The following is a 23,990-nucleotide window of genomic DNA, read 5'->3' as shown; positions in this document are numbered from 1 at the left end:
GCGCCTTTTGTCGTTTTTGCGTCATTTTTCCTCCGCGTGTTCACCGGGGTACTCAAGGTAGTTTTATCGTGAGCGCTTTCAGTAACTACAGAAAAATGCACGAGGCGTGCAGGGATCACGTAAAATCCCAATGGCACCAGGAGGCAATGACGGCCTCACAGAACTTTATGGATGTGATGAAAGGCAAGCAGCTACCCGTTGTACAGCAGCTGAACAGAACACTGCACGCGCAAGTTCAAAGGAACCGTGAGAAACTATTTCCAATAGTTTCCACCATTGTCTTTTGCGCGACGCATGACTTGCCGATTCGCGGCAAGCAGTCCGATAGTGGAGTCTTCAATGATCTGCTTGACTTTCGTGTAGAAAGAAGCTGGAGATACTCTACTTCAGGAGCACTTCGCTTCTTCTGCTGGCAATGCCAAGTACACTTCTGTCCGCGTCCAGAACGAGATCATCACAATCTGTTGCGACATCCTGAGAGAGCAGATAGTTACCGAAACTAACAAAGCGTTTGCTTTTTCCGTTCTTGCTGACGAAACTGCAGATATTTCAGGAAAAGAGCAGATGTCTATAGGCGTTCGCTTTATTGACAAGGCGGAAGTCGAAGTGTGCGTTCGAGAGCAGTTTTTGGGATTTGTAGAGCTGGAGCAATTAAACTCCGCTTGCATCGCCGCGGCAATCTTGAAGCTTTTGACGAATGTCGGACTGATTCTTTCGAACCTCGTTGGACAGGGGTACGATGGATGCTCTACAATGGCTGGAAAAGAAGCTGGAGTGAACAAAATTATACAAAAACAGTTCCCGAAGGCACTATTTTTCCACTGTGCAAGTCACAAACTAAATCTCGTCATCAACGATTTGAACGACGTCTCTGAAATTCGAAACACAGTTGGGATAATCAAACAAACCATAAACTTCTTCCGCGAGAGCGTGCTCCGGAGAAAATTGGCGCCCAACATTCCGATGCTGTGTGAGACAAGATGGTCTGCAAAGTACAAGTCTATTAGGATCTTCTCTCAGCATTACGTGGCCATAGTCGAAGCACTCGAGCAGCTCGCGTCCACGGAATCATGCTCGAACGCTGCAACTAGACAACGAGCTCACATCCTCTACTGCGCAACAACAAGCTCATCTTTCATCGTCTGCTTGCATATTGTAGCGAAGTACAGCGCTCGGCTCGAACCAGCTACGAACATTCTGCAAGGTGTATCCATGGACTTCCATTCTGTGCATGGCCACATCACTGAGCTACAACGTATTTTTCGCGGCCACCGGACAAACGCTGTAGAGGAGTTCTCTAACATCATGAATGCAGCAAGGGAGGCAGCCAATCACTTAAATGTGGTGATATCTGTACCAAGACAAGTCTCTCGTCAGGCCCACCGAGACAACTACGGGATTCAGTCGCCAGAGGAATACTACCGTGTGGCAATATATGTGCCGTACTTGGACTCCCTCACTGCTTCTTTAGCTCGGCGCTTTTCTGAAAGCAATGAGAGGAGCTTCAAACTTCTCCAGCTGCATCCATCAAAAATGAAGCACTTGAGCCGTGTTGAGTTCGCTGTTCTCGCCGAAGAACTCCAGTGCTTTTACGGCATCGACAACTTCAAGGAAGAGGCCATCTCTTGGTACGAGATGTGGTGCAACAAAACTGGGGACCCATCAGAAATAACTTACTGCGAGCTTCTACATCAGGCCAAGACATTCTTCCCTGGTGTTGCAAAAGCCATTGAGGTGGCTCTGGCTTTGCCAGTTACTACCTGTACGGTCGAACGCTCCTTCAGTACAATGAGGAGAGTGAAAACGTGGCTACGCTCAACGATGACAAACGACAGACTGGACGGCCTTTGTATGATGAGTGTGCACCGAGAGCGTGTAATGAAGCACAGAAATGAATTTATCACCAGTGTCATCACGCAATTCACCCAGAAAAATCCGAGGCGTCTACAGTTTCTGTTCAAGGAAGACTGACTGAGTGACTGTGGTTGCGTGTTTGTGAACATATTGTGCTGTGTGCTGGTCATCAATCCGGGTGTGTCGAGAACCCGTATGCAGCAAGACTGAGCACTCTTCTCCACGAAGTGATAGTATCTTTTTGCATTTTTATTAATTTTAATTGTTTCTTCGTTGATAAACTCCAATGTATCTCTCCTAGCCTCGCTTTAATTTGCTGTTTGTAATTTTTCTTTCATGTGTGTATTTTACTTATTTATTTTATTTGTATACAAATAAATAAATTTACTCCGCAAATAGTGCCTTTTTGCTACGAACATACCCCCCCCCCCCCCCCCTCCGGCGCCAACAACGAATGGGGCCCCCCCCCTGCAAAAAATTCTGCGGACGCCCTTGCAACTGCACAAATAAAAAACGCTCTTATGACGATCTGCTTCATCTCGGTCCTAAGTCTGCTTCCGAATTTAGGAAGATATTATACCAGCAAGCTACCTTGTTCTTTGCCGGCGCTCCTGTGCGGTAATTTTCTAGCGCGCATCGCACACAGGCCTGCGACTACTGCGTTTTCGCGGTCTACGCACGACCGCCTCAGGGAAAGCGCGCATGGGGTAAGCGCGCCACCGTGCGGCGAGAGGAGCGGTCGCACCGCTCTCTCAAATTACGCTCTCTCCGTGCGAATGGGATGGCCGGAGCAAAAGCGCTCTTCACGAGCAGCCCGCGTCGCCAGACAGACAGTGGCGAAACACAGCCAGCTTCACTTCTATGGCAGCCACGTAAAGCACTCTTTGTTGTCGCCTGCCTCCGTCCTGTGCCTGTTGCGGTTTGAGCCGTTGTGGCTCTTAGCATACGCATTCTCTGCACACCGTTTCAGACGAGTCTGTTCTGAACAATCCGATTTTAGCCACAACTGAATGACCCGCGAACAGGCGGCAAAAGTATCCCCCTTCACTAATCGACGACGCGTTTGCACGTTAAAAAACGCGTTTGCGTTTCTCGGAGAGTAAAGATGTATATTTGGAAGCCGAAGGTAAACAAAAACTGAGATCATGCACTGCGGGGACCCGCATTAGAGCGACGCGAAAGCAAAGCGTCCGTGGCTGTTGTGACGCCCGTGCACTATATGGACGTCTGTGGCTATTTTGACGCCTCCGTATTTTCTCGTGTTTAATGAATTGACTAATTACGCCTCATCAACCAAATTTTTCTCACTTCCCATGTGTGTGCCGCTTCCACTTCATGCATTTAAGTCGGGTTAAGGAGTCGGTCGTCGAGCGTTATGCTCAGAGTTTTGTCCCACATCGACTTTCACTTTTTGGACTTGCTCAGGCTTGCACCGCTTTTCTGGCAACAAAGTTTTATTACGTACCCTAGGTCTTGCACAGCGCTAGACATTACATCCAGCGTTTTCATCGATGTTTGCGACCTTTATTTGGGCACTGAAATTCGAGCCCATGCGTACGTAATAACGTAATGATCTTTTCAGACCTATTTGTGCTGGAGGACTGTGCTTAGTTCACCTGTATGTGAGACAGTTAGTTGCCCGTTTTTTTTGTTTTTGTCGTGATTGTTCCGATTCGATTATCAGAGCATTCTTCTGGCCTGCACGATAGGCTGTGACTTTAACGAACTGTGTCGTTTTACAGTGACTTCAATTTTCTGTTACTCTCCTTTCTCTTTCTTTTTTTTTATCCCCTCACCCCCTTCCCCCCGTGTAGGGTAGCAAACCGATTATTCTTTCGGTTAACCTCCCTGCCTTTCCTCTTCTATATCCTCCTCCTCCTCCTCTTGCAGATTAATTTCGTTTCCAAACTTGCTGCTTTCTTCAAATTTTACTGTGCGCCCCTCTGGGCACTACTGGGCTTTATGCAGGAAGTTTGTGCCTCTGTGGGGTTCTTGACAGTACGATTTTCTGACGAGTACTTACGTTCTGTTTTGCGCATGTCTGTACACACGGATCGGATAACGATGCTCTTTCCGGCGCCATTGTATCGTTCTGAGTACTTCGGTCTCAAAGGTCATGATGTGTTAACGCGAGTGTGCAGGGTGCCGGTTCCTCCTCGCACCAAAACGTTCTTCTACAAATTACACACCGGAGCTCGACCTGTTAGCACATGGCTCCATAGGAAAAACACTTTTGTGCGGCGTTCTGCTAACTGCCGTCTGTGCAGTGTACCTTAAACCATTGGACACTGCTTTATTGACTTCAAGGATGCGATGTTTGTTTTGGGATGTGTGTCAGAGGACGCTCGCTAAGGAAATACAGTGCTCGTTACCTTGCGGCTACTCAGCCCGACTGTGAACCACGTGACATCGTACTTCGTAGCCTGTGGACACCGCACATGCTGGACCGCAGCGCTTAACCTCTTGTTTCAGCCAGAATCCACTTCAGTGAATGACGCTCCAACTCAGGGACATTTCTGACGAAAGACTGCCTACCGGACTGCTTTCCGCTGCTGATGTGGTGTCCAGCTTTGCCTCCCTTTTAGCTGTGTTGTTTTCTGTCTAGCTAGTGCACTGTCATCACTAGCATCGTGCTTTGTAAATATTCTGTATTTTTTGTACTACATGCATATATCCTCGTGTAGCAAATACCATGCTGGGAAAAAAATGCGGCGATAGCATAGTGCTCTCGTGCAGTGCACAACGAAGCTGATCTGTTCGTGCCACCAGGGGTTCGCGGCAGTATTTATTCTATTTATTTATACAGCGCAAGCTTCGGCGATGAAACGGCTTTTGCATCTTTGGTCGTGAAGTAGAGCTTTCGCTCCGAAATAATTAGTAAATAAGCTCCGAGTAATTTTTGTCTCAGCCAACACCATGACCCTGCTTCATCCACGTCGCTGTGCTCCAAGTGTACTAATTCATCCTGAAATTAATTAATCAAATCTTGAAACTTGGAAAAAAAACCCACCTAGGCGCAAATAATTTCACAAGGACAAAAAGAGACAGGAGACAACGGACAGGCGCCAACTTCCAACTGTTTATTGCTCGAAAAACACATGCTTTTATAGCCTCAGGTGACGCCCACATTTTCACACCACGTGCCTTATCGCAGCCGTGACTTATCGCCTAGCGTAAACATTATTGCTCAAAAAATCGTACTCCGCCGCATACAACTTAACTGAAGTGTCACTCACGCACAAGGCTGCCTTTTTCTTTATGTGAAAGGCCTCCAATAAAAGAGCCTCGCCTGCTTGAATTTGCTCTTGCCCAGAATCCTCGCCTTTTCCAGTCGAGGTGCACACTTGCACGTGTTAACGTGGCTCACCAAAGTGGCGTATTTGTCTTTATTATTCACTACCTTTTTGTCATGTTCCCCAAGGCGTTTGTTGATGCACCTCCCCGTTTGCCCTACACAGGACATACCACAGGTCAGGGTTATCTCGTACACCACTCCTTCCATGCAGCGTATGAAGGTGCGTTGATGGCGCCTGTCCGTTGTCTCCTCGTCTATTTTTTTTTTTGTGTCCTTGTGAAATTATTGGCGCTTAGGTGTTTTTTTCCAAGTTTCAAGATGCAAAACCAACTAGCCTGTCAACATGTCTTACTAATTAATCACAAGGCGTACACAGCCACTGCGTGTTTGGGCCCACAACTGTGAGGGCAGGACCGGCGAAACGCCACATTTTCCGGCCCTGGCTTTCGGTCCGGCCCAAACCTGTGCAGTGCTTTAGTCCGAGTGCGGTTTTATGTGCTTTCCGTAGAGTGGTTCCCACCTGGTCCTGTTCTTTCATGTTTAAATTTTGGCAGGAAAGGCTGTATGAGGTAGCGGTCCTGTTCACATTAGATTGAGCGTGTCCTCCTTTTTGGGTCCTTTCTTGCAGCTGGCTACCCGGGAAATCATCCGGGCTCAAGGGCGTCCGCAGAATTTTTTGCAGGGGGGGGCCCCGTTGGTGCCCCGGGGGGGGGGGGGGGGGGGGTATGTTCGTAGCAGAAAGGCGCTATTTGCGGAGTAAATTTATTTTTTTATATATAAATAAAATTAAACAAAATGCACACATGAAAGAAAAATTACAAACAGCAAATTAAAGCGCGGCTAGGAGAGGTACATTGGAGTTTATCGACGAAGAAACAACTAAAATTAATAAAAATGCAAAAAGATGCTATATCACTTCGTGGAGAAGAGTGCTCAGTCTTGCTGCATACGGGTTCTCGACTCACCCGGATTGATGACCAGCACACAGCACAATATGTTCACAAACACGCAACTACAGTCACTCAGTCAGTCTTCCTTGAACAGCAACTGTAGGCGCCTCGGATTTTTCTGGGCGAATTGCGTAATTACACGTGTGATAAATTCACTTCTGTGCTTCATTACACGCTCTCGGTGCACACTCATCATACACATTGATTGGAAAAACTGTTGAACGCGTACGTTGAAAATAAAAGATGACTATATATACAACGAAAACTTATTTACAAGATAAATGCACGCTCGCAGCTTCATACACCTCGCTCCATCTTGCTTGCGCATCCGCACAGTCGAGCAACCGCACACACACTGCTCTCCGCTCGTCGTTTTCTCGTCCGCTGTCTTGGTTGTTCTCAGCTTCGCTGACAACCGGCCACTAAAAACACCCAAGCACAAACACAGAGGCGCGCACACGTGCAACGGCTTACTTGCCGCAGTATCCCCGAATGCGCACTTTGGGGGTGAAAGGAACGCCGCGCAACTTCCGAGGGGAAGGGACACTCGCCACTCCAGTCGGAAAATTTGTTTTTGTGTTTTTATGGGGTTCAGAGCCCCAAAACGACTCAGGCTATGAGGGATGGAGTAGTACAGAGTTCCGGGTAATGTCGACCACCTGGGTCTCTTTACCATGCACTGACACGCACAGTACATGGGCGCTGTTGTGATTTGAGGCCCAGCCAGAGGTGACAGGCGAGCCAGGCAGGCGCCATCGGGCTGCGTTGACCAAAGGCGCTGGTTTTCGCAGAAGACGCAAAGAACGCTGGTGTGGGGGCGCCTCGGGAGACTGCGTCGCCGTGAACAAAAGCAGCTAATCCCCTTTGCCGGAGATTCTGAAAGCGGCGCTTCTACCGAACTGCGCTACCCGTGGATCGGAGGAGACAGCGAGCGGCGGCGGCGCCAACTCATCGCCCGCTTGCCCCTGAGCAGCCCGACAAAGCGGGGGTGGACACGGCTGATTTTACCTTCCCTCCTTAAGAATTCATCGGTGACCGGCGTAACGATAGGCGAAAACAAGATGCCCCGTGCACTGTCTGCCTCCGTGTCGCTATCTCTCTAGAGATCAAAGAAACAGACACCCATCTCAAGGCGGCTCGAAACACATGCTCGCCGGTGCCGCTGTATGTCTGGAACAGGTCGCCCTTCAGTAGAGCTAACGATGGCGTGGTTTGAAAACGGCGGAACGACGCACGCCCGGACGCGGCATTTCGCAGATGTGACCATGCGGGGCTGCTTTTACCCTTTTGACTGAGCGCACCACCGCCCCTGGCGTGCGGCCATCACTCACGGTTCGAGTGAGTGATTTTCCAGGGGGGTGCAGCCGCCCCCCCTTGCCCCCCCCTCCGGACGCCCATGTCCGGGCTACCGGCTTTACGGGTTTGGACAGTGTTTCGATGCTATAGTTTGTGTTTGCACCGATGTTTCCTTCTAACCGGAGATCCAATTATCAATTTTTATCTCTTCCCATTTTTCGGAGGAGCAGCGCAGGCTCATGCTAACTGGTGTTATTTGGCCCAAGGGAGCCCTTGGTTGTACAAATATTTGCATCATCTGCGTAAGTTCATGTGTTGTCTAGCCGTTAAGCAAGGCTGGCAGTGTTAAATGTAGGGATGATGTGACTGAGCCTTTGTTCGGCATCCCGAGTTGACAGAACTGCGATTCCAGTCGTCGCCGTACAGTCAGCCAAAAAGGCGTTGACGTAGTTGTGGATTCTCTTTCTTCGCTGTATAGTCCTGCCAGGACTGCGTTGAGACTGACGTCCAGGGTAAATTGGTTTTTGAAGAAAGGAAATGGCGCAGTATCTGTCTCACATATCTCGGCTGACACCTGAACTGCGCCGTGAGGGAAGGGAGGAAGGTAGGAGTGACAGCAGAAAGAGAGAAAGAGGTGCCGTAGTGGAGGTCTCCGGAATAATTTCGTGCACTGACCTCGCACAGCACTGGGCGCCTCTTGCGTTTCGCCTCCATCGAAACGCGGCCGCCGCGGTCGGGTTCGCACCCGGGTACTCCGGCTTGGTAGACGGGCACCTTACCACTGAGCCACCGCGGCGGGTCGTCCAGGGCCAAGACTATAGGACCAAGACCTCGGGGACGACCTCGTTGATTTCGAGAAGGATGTCTTGCGTGGAGATTGCTTGTCAAAAGCCGAACGTTGTTTCGGGGAACAAATCGTTGCCTTCTGTGGGCAGTTCTGTCGCGCACACAGCGTGGCTTAATTATACCGAAGCCAACGCCGTGTGCGAGATCATGCTGTCAGTGTGTTAGCGGTGGCTGAGTGTGGCTGGTGCGTTGTTCGAATTGACTGCTTCTTCGCCTCTTTCTGGTCGCCGCTCCTGAAAAGAGCGTTGTCCCGCTCGCGTTCGAGGCCATTGCCCGCAAAGTTGCCGCAGCTCTCGCGCCTTTCTGATCTGGTCCCAAGGCTGTGAGGTTCATCAGAGATTGCATGTGATTAAAAGACGCACGATAAGTCCTCTCTCTCTCTGCATCTGTTTTCGTTCGCTAGTAATGGCGAGTTTTGAAAGCCAGTACGGTGTAGCCCGGAGAAGCAGGGGTGGACCGTGGCGGTTGCGAAACAGTGAGGGCAACTCCACTCAGTTTTTGTTCTCACTAAAAATCGTCTCTTGGTGCAAAAGGCGCACCTGCTGCTGAGAAAATTGGATTTGAATTTCTTTTTCCGCCGCTCCTTCGTCACCGTTTGAAAGGCAACAGTGTGGCAGTTGAAAAATCGGACTTGATGCCACTGCTTGCGAGAACGGCGTTACTTCTAAGCTTACAATCGTTGAAAGTCAGCCACTTGGGTCATTGTAAGAAACGCGCTAGTGTACAGTATGTGTCATGCTTAGAGGGAACACGGCCAGCGCGCTTCGCGAAGCGCTGCCGGCGAAAGCAGGCGAAGGTGCCCGATACATCGTTCCAGGCGCCCTGGAGCAGGTATGTGGCACTAGGCGCATGCGCAGAAAAGAGCAGCCGGCAATGGTGGTTCCCTCTAGGCACAGGCCGGTCTGTGGCCCCTTTGTATAGCTGCTGCTGCCCTTGTTCGCAGATGTCCGGTCCCGGCCTGGACTGGTCCGCCGTGGAGAAGCTGATGCACGCCGACGAAGAGCGCTTCGAGGAGGCCGTCAGCTCGCTCAGCGTCCGGGTAGGAGACACGAATTCGTTGCTGCTGCTGCCCTTGTTGGCGACTCGCTTTGATCAAGGGGCGGCGCTGCTCTTTCTGCTGGCAAAGCTGTGCAGCCTCCAGAATGGGACACTGTGAAGCTCAAGAAACGTTAATATTTGTATGCGTCAAAAGTAGAAAGAATGATTTAAGAATAATTGTATTATACTTCTGGAAAGTAATTATAATGATCTTACTTTTTGTGATCAGTATATCGTAATGTAATTTAATGACATTTGCGGAACTTTACGAAAGTAAGAGGCAATGTTATTTCAAAAAGAACTGCCCGAAATCTTGCTATTCCAGCGCGCTGAAATTTAATCTTACCAATTCTTGTCTGCGTAACGAAAACAGATATCCAGACTCTCTGAAGCATTGCTGCTAAAGCGTTTTAGGGAAGACAAAATTGCGCTGTCGCTGTTTATGCTGTTTTTTTTTGCTAAATAACGTTTTCAAAATGCGACATTAATTTTTTTTTCCTGCTACGTATACTCTCAGTTCTTTACTGGGTCGGTGATATAACAGTGAGGAACAGTAGGCAAAACATCTCAAACAGAGGTCACATAATGTAAAAATAAAAGCACTCACGCTCATCTGCTGACGCCGTGTCCGATGGCACTTCATTGATTGCGTGCGCAAAAGACGCCAGTGTGCTGCGCAGGTACTGCTACGCCCAATTGCGGCGAAAGCGCGACCCTGGCGCTGCGTAAGGCCAAAATTTTAGTAATCTGCGCCGCACTTCTTTCTACATCAAAGGCAGGCGCCGTCAGTAGCGCAATTAAAGTGATGGGCGGAACTGAGCGATCACGTGAAAAAAAAAAACACAAGGCAGAAAGACGGGACGAAGCGCCACTCACAGCGTATTTATTCGAAGGCAACACGCAGAAATATATACCATCGTACATGCAAGAAATACTGTCATCTTCAAAGTTCATATGATAGCGAACGGGTGAAAAAGTTGTTGTCAGCCTTATACAAGGAAATGGATGTGTTGCTGATGCGTGCGTAGGCATATTTGGGCCTTCTTTATTTTGCTCAACGTTTATTTCCTGTTCCCTGATTCGCTCGTTAACGCAGCGCCCAGTTTGCCCTATATAGGAGCTGCCGCACGAGAGAGGAATTTCATACACAACTCCTTCGGCGCACTTCATGAACGATCGCCCATGTTTGGTGCCACACCCTCTCCTTTACGTCCTCTTTTAATACGAGAGCAACGACTTCCGAGCTTTTCAGGAGCTGAAAAAACAAGCGGGACACCATGCCTGCTCGCGACCTTTTTGTGGACTAACTTGAGCACGCAGGGCACCACCACAGGTCGCACCACCTCTTCTCGAGGGAGATCTTCCCCAGCTCTCACAGCCTTTCTCTTCATCTTCTGCAGCAGGCTTTCAGCCGTTACGAGCGCACCAGGGAACATAGCTGGAGACAGCCTGGCCAATTGGTTTTGAAAACTTAGATGCAACTTATGAGAACATGATTTTCCGAGGGCGGATGCGAGGCAACATGAAGCAATCCCACTTTTTATTAGCTTGGAATGAGCAGAGTCACATGGCAGAAGCCCCTTTTTTGCGCGCGGAGCATACGCCCAACAAACCTGTTCGTCACAAAACTCAATATTAAGATCTAAAAACTGTAAAACCTTACCTTCAAGTATTTCGCATGTAAAACTTAAGCCATTTACATGTTGTCGAAATGTGGATAAAAAATCTTGCACACTTTCTTCGAAGTTCAAACTTCCGTCCTTAGTAAAAAGATTAAAAAATCGTCCACATATCTGAACACCTTAAAAATGTTGCTAGCCGGTAAACCTGGTGCAAAACTTGATCCATTTGGGAAAGAAAACTATTTACACAAAACAGGTGCAACACAAGAGCCTATACATATGCCAGCTTTCCGCAGAAAACACTGCTCGTCAAATGTTGAGAATGTGGATTGTAATTAAAACTGTAAAAGGGTTACGAAACCCTCAATGGATACACTCGCAGTATTTTGAAAAGAAATACGGCCTTTACTTTCAATACACTATCTGATTTCAGTGAACAAGGCTTCGTGGGGAACAGAATAAAATAAATCCACAGCATTTACCGAAAAGGCGCGTCCAACATCACGATGCGATTTTGAGAATTCAAAAACTTCATCAGATTGTTTGGTAAGAAAGGGGTCTTCTGCATCAATCTTACCCAAATTTTCCAAGAACCGGCTAAGCGGCCTCTGCGAGGACCCTTTTCAGTAACAATAGTTCTGAAGGGCATTCCTTCCGTGTGCGTTTTTACCGAGAACACTTTCAATGCATTATTCTTGCATTTGGCAATCTGTTTACCAAGACGGATTAACCTAGCTGCTCACACATTGCAACAGCTGTTGCAACGTGTCAGTGGAGGTCCTTTCATGACATCGATAGCAGTCCCTTGTCGGATGACCGACAGCTCAGCTTTCAGGCGTATGGCGATGTGCAGCACTGTCTCATAGCGTAAGAGAACTTTTTGCTGGCCTAGTTGGTAATTCATTGTAAAAGTAAAGGCGCCAAAAACCACACAGACTCACAAGAGAACGGGACAGAACGCCACTCACAACTTGTGAGTGGCGCTCTGTCCTGTTCTCTTGTCTTCTGTGTGTGTGTGGTTTTTGGCGCCTTTACTTTTACAATGTCTCATAGGTTTCTTTCGACTTCAGGTGCAGATATATGGTTTCTCCTACTCTGGAATTTTTTTGAGCATTTGGCTACTGCAAGAAGTGAATAATTATGTCTTATTATGGCTGCGCGACATTCAGGGATCGCTCTTCAACTCTCTGGAAGACAGTCGAAAGGCCGACCGTGTTCTCGTGAAAAACAGTGCGAAAAGCATTTCGGCAGTGGTTACAGCCGAATTACTTTTTTCAAGATGTGGTACAAACGTGTATGTACAACGTCACCATTAATAATGAACTTGAATCGCATTGCATCCGCTGAGACCACAGTGGATCTAACAGCGCACTTTCTAAATTGCTGCTTTACAATGACAATGTGACAATGAAACAAACAAAAAGTTAGGCGTGGTTTAGCTCTCGCTAAAGTCACTGCTCTCGCTAAGCCTGCTCAATTGCGTTAGCTGCGACGCTTTTCGTGCAGCGCGTTCTTCTGTCTCTCGAGCGCGTTCTCTCTTTCTATAGCTTAGTCCTGTCGCTGTTGCTTCTCTGTAGCGCTCTCCATAACGACAAGATCCACCGAGGCTAAGCGCGCCACCTCTCACCTCAGCGGAGAGCACGCATCCGGCGGGAGCGAGCGACTACGCGCGACGCAGCGCCGCGGCGCCGATGACGGCGATGCCAATTGGCGGAGCTCGGCTGAAACGGTTGCTAGGCAACGGCTGTTCAAGGCCATTCGTGCCTGCCGACCACCGGCTACGCGACGAGGCGAAAATGTGGCGTAGTGTTGCTAACGCAACAAAAACCATCTTTCAGCAGCAAGTGCAGTGATTTGAGAAGCCTCGCGAACTCATCATCATCATCAGCCTGACTACGCCCACTGCAGGGCGAAGGCCTCTCCCATGTCTCTCCAACTAACCCTGTCCTTCGCCAGCCGCGGCCACCATATTCCCGCAAATTTCTTAATCTCATCCGCCCACCTAATTTTCTGCCGCCCCCTGCTACGCTTGCCTTCTCTTGGAATCCACTCCGTTACCCTTAAGGATCAACGGTTATATTGCCTTCGCATTACATGCCCTGCCCAAGCCCACTTCTTCCTCTTGATCTCAACTAGGATATCATTAACGCGCGATTGTTCTCTCGCCCACTCCGCCCGCTTCCGATCTCTTAACGTTACACCTATCATTTTTCTTTCCATAGCTCGCTGCGTTGTCCTTAACTTAAGCTGAACCCTCTTTGTTAGCCTCCACGTTTCTGTCCCATAGGTGAGTACCGGTAAGATACAGACAGCTGTTGTATACTTTTCTCTTGAGGGATATTGGTAAACTGCCATTCATGATCTAAGAGAACCTGCCACATGCGCTCCACCCCATTCTTATTCTTCTAGTTATTTCCCTCTCATGATCTGGATCAGCTGTCATCTGTCCTAAATAGACTTATTCTCTTACTACTTCCAGCACCTGGCTACCAATTGCGAACTGCAGTTACCTTGCTAGGCTGTTGAGCATTACTTTGGTTTTCTGCATGTTAATTTTTAGCCCCACCGTTCTGCTCTGCCTGTCTAATTCATTGATCATACTTTGCAGTTCATGTCCTGAGTGACTTAGCAACACCACAAACTTACTTGATCAACACCACAAATAAAAATAAATAAAAAAATCCCCTGTGCTCCTTGGTTTCTGTGGCTGTTGGCTTCTCTCACATTAGCAAGGCAATGTCATCAGCGAATCGCAAATTACTTAGGTATTCTCCCTTATCCCCAACTGTTCCCATTTCAGGCCCCGGAATACCTCCTGTAAACAGGCAGTGAATAGCATAGGCGAGATTGTGTCTCCCTGCCTGGCACCTTTCCTTATTGGAATTTTATTACTGACTTTATGGAGAACTATGGTAGCTGAGCAATCGTTATAAATATCTTCCAATATTTTCACATAGCACTGTTCTCCACCCTGATTCCGCAATGCCTGCATGACTGCTGAGGTTTCTACTGAGTCGAATGCTTTCTCGTAATCAACGAACGCTATATATAGGGGCTGGTTATATTCTGCGCATTTCTCTATCACCTGATTGATTGCGTGAATATGGCCTGTTGTCGAGTATCCTTTACGAAAGCCTGCCTGGTCATTTGGTTTATTGAAGTCTAAGGTTGTCCTGACCCTATTAGCGATTACCTTAGTGAATAGTTTCTAGGCAACAGACAGTAAGCTGATCGGTCTGTAGTTCTTCAAGTCCTTGGCGTCTCCTTTCTTATGAATTAAGATAATGTTAGCGTTTTTCCAAGCTCTAGGTACGTTCGAGGTCACAAGGCATTGCGCATACAGGGTGGCTAGTTTTTCTTGCACAATCGCTCCTCCGTCCTTCAACAAATCTGCTGTTATCTGATCCTCACCAGCTGCTTTCCCCCTCTGCATTGCTCCCAAGGCTTTCTTTACTTCCTCCTTCGTTACTGGCGGGATGTCCCATTGCTGTGTTCCACTGCCTCTCTCAGTAACATTCTGATTGCAATCGCTACTGTATAGATTTGTGTAAAACTCTTCGGCTACTTTAACTATCTTATCCATATTGCTAATGACATTGCCCTCTTTGTCTCTTATCGCATGCATCTGGTTTTTACGTATGCCTAGTTTTCTCTTCGCTGCTTTTAGGCTACCTCCGCTCTTTAGAGCATGCTCGATTTTCTCCATGTTAAACTTCCTGATGTCGGCTACCTTGCGCTTATTTATTAACTTCGACAGCTCTACCAGCTCTATTCTATCTATGGCGTTAGACGTCCTCATGCTTTGCCGTTTCTTAATCAGATCCTTAGTCTCCTGAGATAGCTTCCCGGTATCCTGTCGAGCCATCCTACCGCCTACTTCTACGGTACATTCCGTTATGATATCGGTGAGACGATTGTTCATTGTTTCGACATTATGGTCGTCATCTTCAGTTGAAGCGAAAAATCTGTTGTGCAGCAAAATCCTGAATTCCTCTACTTTCCCTCTTAACGCTAACTCGTTAATAGACTTCCGCTTCACTAATTTTCTGCGCTCCCTTCTCAAATCTAAGCTAATGCGAGACCTTACCATTCTGGTGTCGCTACAGCGGACCTTTCCGAGAACCTCCACATCCTCTACGATGCCAGTCTGAGCGCACAGTATGAAGTACTTCATTTTTAGTCTCACCATTGGGGCTTTTCCACGTCCACTTCCTGTTGGCTCGTTTGCGGAAGAAGGTATTCATGATCCGTAAATTATTTCTATCTGCGAACTCTACTAACGTAACTGTCCCCTGCTATTCCTAGAACTACCGCCTGGTCTCCAGCTTGCGTCTTGCCTACCTTCGCATTGAAGTCGCCCATCAATATAGTGTACTGTGATTTTACTTTGGCCATCGCCAATTCCACGTCTTCGTAGGTGTCAACGATCTGGTCATCATGGCTCGATGTGGGCGCGTAGGCCTGCACCACCTTCAGCTTATACCTCTTATTAAGCCTAATTACGATAGCTGCCACCCTCTCGTTAATGCTATGAAACCTCTCTATGTTGCCAGATATATCCTGATCGATGAGGAGTCCCACGGCTAGTTCTCGTCTATCTGCTAATCCACAATAGCACAGTACGTGCCCGCCCTTTAGTACTGTATACGTCTCATCTGTCCTCCTAACCTCACTAAGCCCTATGACATCCCAATTAATACCAGCTAATTCCTCCAACAGCACTGCTAAACTATCAGTGCTGGCGAACTCGGCAGGTGGGAAAGACGATCTTGGCTAAACAGCCGACCTTCGTTCTATCTGCTGGGCACGTGCAGCGCGCGGTAACGGAGAACTGCACAGCAACTTTGGGGAGAATGAGAGCGTGTGTTTATGCGGTCAAAGCTTGCCCCAGCGAGTCGGCCAAAGAAACCGGTGCTGGTTGCGTCTCCGTTTTTCGCTTCTGGCTTTTCCCTTCTTGAAGCATTCTATAGTCGGATACAACTTAAGAAGGCAGCGGCTTTTCCCCGTCAAAGGACCCCCCTTTAAGCCAATGGCGTACGCCGATTCTCATGACCCTGATAGGGTGCAACACAGTGTTTGTTGCTATCTACGGGTTCTGCTGAAGCGAGGAGAATTGAGCCAACGCACAACACCTCCGGGTCAACCGTATTTATTCACACTCTGCCTGAAGGTGAAACTGGGGGTTCCGCTCACCGCTGTCTTGTATTAGGCGTCGGTGCAGTCCGGCCAACAGGTGCCTCGCTCTCGGCTGCTCTGGCGGGGTGGCGCTCAGCCTGGGATCGGCTCCACGTTTCGGCGAATTGGCCCAGCGACCGCTAACGGGGGCTTCCATCTTGACACTGTCGGGTCTTCCTAGGCGTCTCGGCTAGCGGTACTATGACGGGTCGAGGCCTCAGGCTTCTTGGGAGTCTCGGCTGGTGGTCAGTTTGCTACGGACCCCTGAGGTCCGTCTTCGCCGACTCCAGACCAGGGCGATCTGCCTCCGTTCACCTCAGCCGTCTCAGCTCGTTCTTTTTTTTTGTCTCCTCTGTCTCCAACGCGTCTCTCCGAGGATTCTCTTTTTTTCTCTCGGTGTCCTCCTCGCCCAACGGTTTTTCGCCGTCGCTGCTCATGCATCCGACCAAGGGCGCCCGCCGATTTTCCACGAAGCCGCGGCCGTTAGAACGCCAAGGCCGGCGGCCCCGTTGGGGATGTGTCGAAGGGGATCAGGTGTCCCTCGAGGGGCAGCGGTTCCTCCAAACCAGCGTCTCGCCTCCTCAGCTGGGAGCCCTCCTGGTGCTAGCCGCCGGCCTCCCCCGCCACCTCAAGCCGTTACGCGGTCTGTCGGGGCCGCTGCTAGTAAGGCCGTCTGCAGGCGCGCATGCGCGCACACACAAACGCACAAACGTGCCTGTCTCTGCGCCAAAGGGGAGGCGGGGGGGGGGGGGGGGGGGGGAGTTGGGGGCGCACCGCATAACAGGCCGCAGGGATGTCTGTGGTTGCGCTGGGCTCCCCGCACGGCTTCTCCTCTTTAGCCCTCTGGCTACTTTGCACGTCTTTCTGTTGCGCCCGCCGCATTCCACACAACCGCCTTCGCAGACGGGGCAGGGCGATCATTTTGAAGCCAGACACAGTGGCTCTGGTGCTAGTCGGTGGAGTGAGTTCTTTTGGGCCGTGCCTAGGCCTCCCGTGCACAGTCCTTCACACAACAGTGGAGAGAGAGGTCTATCCCCGACTATGGATGGATGGAGGGGACTATCACTCCCTGCTTCGTGACACTAGTAGGGCCATGAGAATCGACCGACGCCATTGGCTGGAGGGGAAAAGCGGGGAAAAGCGGCGGGGAAAAGCCGCTAAGTTGTATCCGACTATAGTAAATGGGTGCCGGTTTCCTTAGACGAGATCGTCATCATCAGCAGCAGCCTGGCTACGCCCACTGTAGGGCAGCGGCCTCTCCCATGTTTCTCCAATTAACCCTGTCCGTTGCTAGTTGTGGCCACCTTATTTCGCCCAAATTTCTTAATCTCATCCGCCCACCTAACTTTCTACCGCCCCTGCTACGCTTGCCTTCTCTTGGAATCCACTCCGTTATCCTTAAGGACCAGAGGTTATCTTGCCTTCGCATTACATGCCCTGCCCAAGCCCATTTCTTCCTCTTGATTTCGATTAGGATGTCATTAACCCGCATTTGTTCTCTCACTCACTCCGCCCTCTTTCGATCTCTTAACGTTGCACCTATCATTTTTCTTTCCATAGCTCGCTGCATTGCCCTAAACCCTCTTTGTTAGCCTCCACGTTTCTGCCCCATAGGTGAGTATCGGTAAGATACAGCTGTTGTATATACTTTTCTCCTGAGGGACATTGGTAAACTGCCATTCATGATCTGAGAGAACCTTCCAGGTGGGAGGCCTGGTTTGGTGTTAGGGAGGGAGCCGGCGATGCGTAAACGCGCCGGGTATCTTGCTGATGGGTATAAGGATATCACTGAAGGTAAGCGGCCGCTCCTGGGATGGCGGAGGGGGTCCAGCTCCGGTCCGGAAAGTGAGACCCCCAGCGAGGGAGTGGACCTCCTCGTTACCCGGGAGTCCTGGGTGTGCGTGGGTCCAGATAAGAGTTACGGAGCGGGTGGGGTGCCTGAAGCGTAAAAGCCGAGCCACGGTGCGGGATATCAGGCCTTTGGCGACATCGGATTGGGCGGATTTTGAGTCTGAGAGAATTTTTGTGTCAGAGGTTGAGATGAGAGCGAGCGCAGTGGCCGCTTCCTCTGCAATTTCAGATGAGTCTGTGGCGACGGGGCGTGATGCGGGTAATAGGCCTGATTTGTCAGCGACGGCGAGGACCATGCGGGAGATACGGTGGCCGGAGCTGGAGAAGGACAAGATTAATCGGAGAAACATGGGAGAGGTGCATGCCCTCCTGATGTTAACGGCGCAGACGGGACACGAGAAGAGAGCACACACAGCGAGCACTGCTTTCAACAACGTTTAACTTCTTTTATTCGCACGGACAGCACACGTGTCACAGACACGTCATTTTACACCATGGTGCACACGTCGTCCTGCAGCCTCAGAGATAGATTTCTGCACGCACAACAGCTGAAGTTGCTTCTTTGTTAACAATATGGACGGCTTGCTTGCGCATTGGTCCCTTCGTTTAGCTATCTCGGCGGCCTCAATAATCTCGCAGACCAACTGGCCATTGTGTTTGTTAGTCAACACTGTTAACCACGGCACATTTTGGAAAAATCCCTTACATGAATACCAGGCCGCAGTCAGGCTTATGATGATGATGATATGGGCATATGCCGGAAGAACCTAGCCGGCAGAGAAGAAGGTAGGGCATTATACGATGGTGAAAGAAAACAGCGTGTGCAGCGAAGTGATGCAGAGAGAGCACCCCTGCTGTCGGAAGGAGCCCTCTGACGGTATCGCGTCATACCATTAAAACGGAACCTAAGTGTCCCCTCAAGTTTTTTTATTATTATTAACCGTCTACGCGCAAGCATATAAAATTTCTCCGTAACATTATGGGAGAGCTTCATATGTTGACGCACCATCCACGAGGCGGCGCTAAGAGCCCTGTGGGGGCAACGACGCGAGCAAGTGAGCGTCTCTACGGCCGCGAGTCTACGGGCGGAATGGGACGCTGGCAGTGTTGCAGCAACTATTTTCTCTCCTGAGTTTGCCTTCATTCGCAAAATAAGTAGAGTGCACGTGACGCGCAAGCCTGCGATGCCGAATACTTGCTGCGTGACGGGTTGCCGTTCCTGCTGCGGAGGTACGCAGGAAAAGGCCTCGCTAGCTGTTCTGTCTGCTGAGCAGGGTGTCGAACAGGAACCGGACCTGAACCAGAAACCGGAACCGAACACAATTTTTTTCGCCATCCCATCTTGGAACTGAACCCGAACCGCAAGGTTCAAAGGACCGTTCCGAACTGGTTCGGGACCCGGTTCAGCCGCACGTTTTTTGCAACACGGCATACTTTTTGAAGCGAAAAGCTTCACTAGGCTCGTCGACACCGGGTCTGGCGTGCGCCGTGATCAATTTTAGCCACAGCTGCGCATGCGCGAAACCGAGCGACGCCACGCGGAGCGCAGGTGGCCGCGCTGACTCCGTCGTCTGAGCGTCGCCGCTGCCGCGCGGTCGCCGCCGCCGTCCCAGGAGGAGAAGGTTCTTTCGCAAGGCGTTGCGAGAACGCGTGAGCGGCGGCCATAAAAGAGGCGGCCATCCTCGCCACCGTTTGACCTTTCGCCGCAGCCGTGCGCAGTGCGCATTGGAAAGGCGGGGTATATAAGGCGCGCTTGCCCATAGAACAGGCGCAGACACTCGCCATGGAAGGAGAAGGAGAAGCACGGCGCAGAAACACCGATGCAGAAGTGGTAGCTTGGGAGTTGGCTGAAAAGCAGTGAGAGCTTTTCGCTTATCCAGGCTTAGCCAAACCACAGCCATTTTTTTGTTTTTTTCAGACAAAACGACATGTGCCAGCGCGTAGATTTTCCTACCGAAACCTATCTGCGCTAAGCAGTGCAGAAATGGCATCCAGTTGGACAACAAACCTGAAGAAAATCTCGTGTCTAGGAAGAAAGCTAATCGGCGCTTCTGCAATGTGCTTTTGGTAATTCTAAAGTATTTTGTGCCAGATTGATGTGAAATACTGGGTTTTATAGTATCCCCATTTCGCATGCATGCTTACATACAGCTTTAATCGAATTGTTAGCACTGCTTTAACTCGTGAAGCCCTGAGTGAGATTCGTTAAAACAGATGCTTGGGCAAGTTGGTAACTCATTTTCACCGGAACAGCGCGCACTAAGACACGGACAAGAAGGGAGACACGACACACACTAGCGCTGACTTTCAACTGGTGTTTATTGTTTGGAACGAGGCATATATACACAGTTCCAACAACACAAGGAAAACAACCATCCATTCATAGGGGCTACTGACGCATGGTCTAAAGACGCATGCGTCAGTAGCCCCTCTTTATCGATCAGTTCAAAAGAATTGGCATTTTTAGTGAAGGGAAAATGATAATGTTGTTATCGTCCTTGTTCAGTGTGACATGCATGAATTGACTATGAATCTATGAATGGATGGTTGTTTTCCTTGTGTTGTTGGAACTGTGTATATATGCCTCGTTCCAAACAATAAACACCAGTTGAAAGTCAGCGCTCGTGTGTGTCGTGTCTCCCTTCTTGTCCGTGTCTTAGTGCGCGCTGTTCCGGTGAAAACCTGAGTGAGAGTGGCTTCCCTTTGTGTCTTGTACCATAAATATGTGAAGCATATAGGCGCAATGACTCAGTCACGTTGTGTAACATTTCCTTTCGGAGGCATTCCTTGTCTAACACAGCAGATACTGAATAATACCCCTCAGGGTGGCCGCACCACATTTTTTATTTATTAATCCTTCCGGGATTTTTCGCTCACGGCCAACGCCTTCGACGTCGCGTGAAGCGGATGCTGCTGGTACTACGTACGGTGAAACAGACGCGCGGAGCGGCAGACCACGTAGAAGCGCTGCCAGGCGCCTTGCCGAAATGCGCGGGACTCGTAGTTCGTCGGCACATCGTTCTCGACTAACCCAATGCCGAACGAACGGGCAGCAAGCCGCAAGCTTCGTCGTGAACGCGCCTTTGATGTGCGTTGCTCGCCGCTCACCGCGTGATTTCTGCGACGCGTCTGCTAACGACAGTATGAGGCATTAAAGGTGCCCAGAAACACAATCTTAGTTAACTGTTTTGCCTGTTGATTGCATACAGTGAGTTATAATGGTGCTATTAGCGTCGGTAATACCGCGTACATTCCGTTTTTTAATATTTTAATGTCCTCCAAAAAACAACTTCATGGCTCTGATGGTGTCGCCACACAGTGGCGGGTTTTTAGCAGCGGATATGACATCACCTGGCGCGAGCTTGATGACCGGACAAACTGTAAATATACTGCAAATTGTGTGAATAAATAGAGACACATTTTGTCACCTGTCTGCGTTTTATATTAGATCAACAAAAACAATTTGTTTGTCTTAGATAAAAGCCCTGCAAAGCAAGTAAAATAAAAATACACCACCAGGGGCGCTCTGGCATGGAAACAACGCTGCCAGTCTCACAGAGAGCAGGCAACCATGGAGTACAAACTTCCGCGACGTGCTCTGGCTGGCTGTTTTGATTGGTTGCGCCAGGTGCCGTCATTGGGAGAGCGAAATAGGAGTGGGAAGCCCCGCCAAAATCGAGTTGAGGGCAGCGTTTTGTTTGCTTGTATTTTGAAATTTCTTCACTGAATAACTCCCGTTCCTGTGCATCGATTCCTGTAATTCTTTTTAAGTCAGCATCTGTGTGACATAAAGAACCCACCTGAAGTATAGCCGGTATTCCCCCAGGCAGTGTTTCGCAGCCCCTTTAAAGGCTTTCGCCTTAAAAATTCGGGGGCCACTTTGACGATCTATAGTGCCCGAGGCGAAAGCCTTTCCACGGAACTTTGGCCGCACGGCCGATGGCACTAGGGTCCCTATTGGCACACACGAGGCGGCTATGGGGCGACTTGGTTTGGCTAGGCATGGCTAATTGGGTCGTGACTAATTAGTGATGACCCATGAGCCATGATTGGTTATGGACTAACTAGTCATGATTGGTTAATGACTAGCTAGTCATGACTAGTTAATTTATGACTGGGCAATGAGTAGCTAGGCATGACTAATTAGTTCATGACTAACTAGTCATGATTGGTTAATGACGAACTAGTCATGACTGGTTAATGACTAACCGGTCATGACCCACCATTACTAATGGCTAACCAGGCATGACTAGTCATGACTGGTTAATTACTAACTAGTCATGACTAACCAATCATGACTAATTAGTCATGACCCGTGACTTACTAGTCATGATTGGTTAATGATCAACTAGTCATAACTAGTTAATTGATGACTGGTTAGTGACTAGCTAGTCATGACCAATTTGATAATGACTAGTCATAACTAATTAGATCATGACTAACTAGTCATGATTGGTTAATGACGAACTAGTCATGTCTTTTTAATAACTAGCTAGTCATGACAAACCAGCCATGACAAACCAGTCATGATTAGTCATGACTAACCATTCATAACTAGTCATGACTGGTAATAACTAGTCATGACTTCTTAATGACTAACCAGTCACGACTAATCAGTCATTAGTCATGGTTAGTCATGACTAACCATGACTAATCACTGATTAGTCGTGACTGGTTAGTCATGACCAACCATTCATGACTAACTAGTCATGAGTGATTAATGACTAACTAATCACTAACCTCTCGTGACTAACCAGTCATCACTAGTTATAATATAGTCATTAACCAATCATGACTAACTAGTCATGAGTGTTTAGCAACTAGATTAAATGCTAAACGAGTAGTTAATGACTTCAAAGGCCCTGGCTCGATTCTCAGCCTCGACAGTCTTTTTTTAAGTAGTGCCACCGAAACGCGGACACATCTGTCCACACGGCTGCTAACGACAGTATGAGGCATTAAAGCTGCAGTGAAGAGGAATCTGAATTCGTCTTTTTGCCACGGGAACTCGATCTACTCGTTCCGAGCAAGGCCGTTGGCGCACTTGCCGGAGATGGCGGTTGCCTCGCCGCTCGACAGATGGCGCACCATGTCAACGCAGCTTCTCGACTCGCTTCTGCGAAATTTGTGCACGCCACCGAGAGCAGTTTTCCATCCATTTCGGAAAATCTAGGCTAGTACCGATGTTGAATCACTTCTCAGATAACGTAGACCATATTTCACTGCTTTGTGAGCATTACTTCAGCTCGAATGGGGTAGTAGATTTTACATAGGAATTTTTTAAAACCTGGCCCCCAAATATTCAAGACCCGGTAGACTTATATGGTTTTGGCGTGGCACTGCAATATGTCACATCAGGTCAGTGCAAGACCATGCGATAAGTTTCGGACGCACTCTGCAGCTGGTACAGCACAGTCAACATCTGAGCTTCCGAATTGTTGGGGCAATAGTTAATTGGGACCTTGAGCGCAGAGAGTTGGTTCGTAGAGCCACTTTCAGTGATGGGGTCTCCGCTGGTGACCACATTTTGCACGCGTGATATCAAGTTGTCTCGTTGCCAGACGTCTTCCACCACACGAGCTTAAATTTACAGTGCGAGGAACTGCGAACCGAGTCTCTTGGTGGCACACTTGAAGCAAACCCATCAGCGGAGGCAGACAGCGAGACGAGGACTGCGCATGCACGATTAAACGCTTTGTCACGAGATGTGTTGGACTGCAACGGGGCTCAGATGTCATAGCCTCCTATTAACCTGTGGCGGTGCGTACAGACACTGAGCTGTGCTACGCCGGACAATGGCGGGGTTGCGATCATGCGGGGCATCATTACTTGAATGAAGCAAATCGGCCGCGCTCATTCTGACACTGACGTTTTATCCATTCTGGTGTTCCCTAATCGAGTGGGTTCAATCGGAGCACATTCTGGAGTACTAACTCTCGATGTAGCAACGTGGTCACGTGTCTGTATTTAAATCTTGTGAGATTTCTTGTTTCATAAAAGAAACTACGCTCAAATGATATTACTGAAATGGGTGTTTCTCAACATTCTCTGCAGATTTATGCA

General features: G+C 49.1%; 1 protein-coding gene across 4 annotated transcripts in view; it reads left to right on the top strand.

The window, feature by feature from the left end:
* The window catches only part of LOC149337810 (uncharacterized), a 309,160-nt gene that overhangs the window by 197,646 nt on the left and 87,524 nt on the right, over positions 1-23,990 (top strand). For 3 of the 4 annotated variants that reach the window (XM_089553537.1, XM_089553541.1, XM_089553538.1), the window contains one exon: positions 9,185-9,280. The exons of the other annotated variant lie outside the window; for it this stretch is intronic. In XM_089553537.1, coding sequence (XP_089409663.1) covers positions 9,185-9,280 — 96 coding nt within the window. The remainder of the gene's footprint in view (positions 1-9,184; positions 9,281-23,990) is intronic. 4 annotated transcript variants of the gene reach the window in all.

The sequence above is a fragment of the Amblyomma mixtum genome, chromosome 7 (assembly GCF_055824585.1).
Source record: "Amblyomma mixtum isolate Tamu chromosome 7, ASM5582458v1, whole genome shotgun sequence".
NCBI lineage: Eukaryota > Metazoa > Arthropoda > Arachnida > Ixodida > Ixodidae > Amblyomma > Amblyomma mixtum.
The sequence above is the reverse complement of the archived record's forward strand: the minus strand, read 5'-3'. Positions and strand labels throughout refer to the sequence as shown.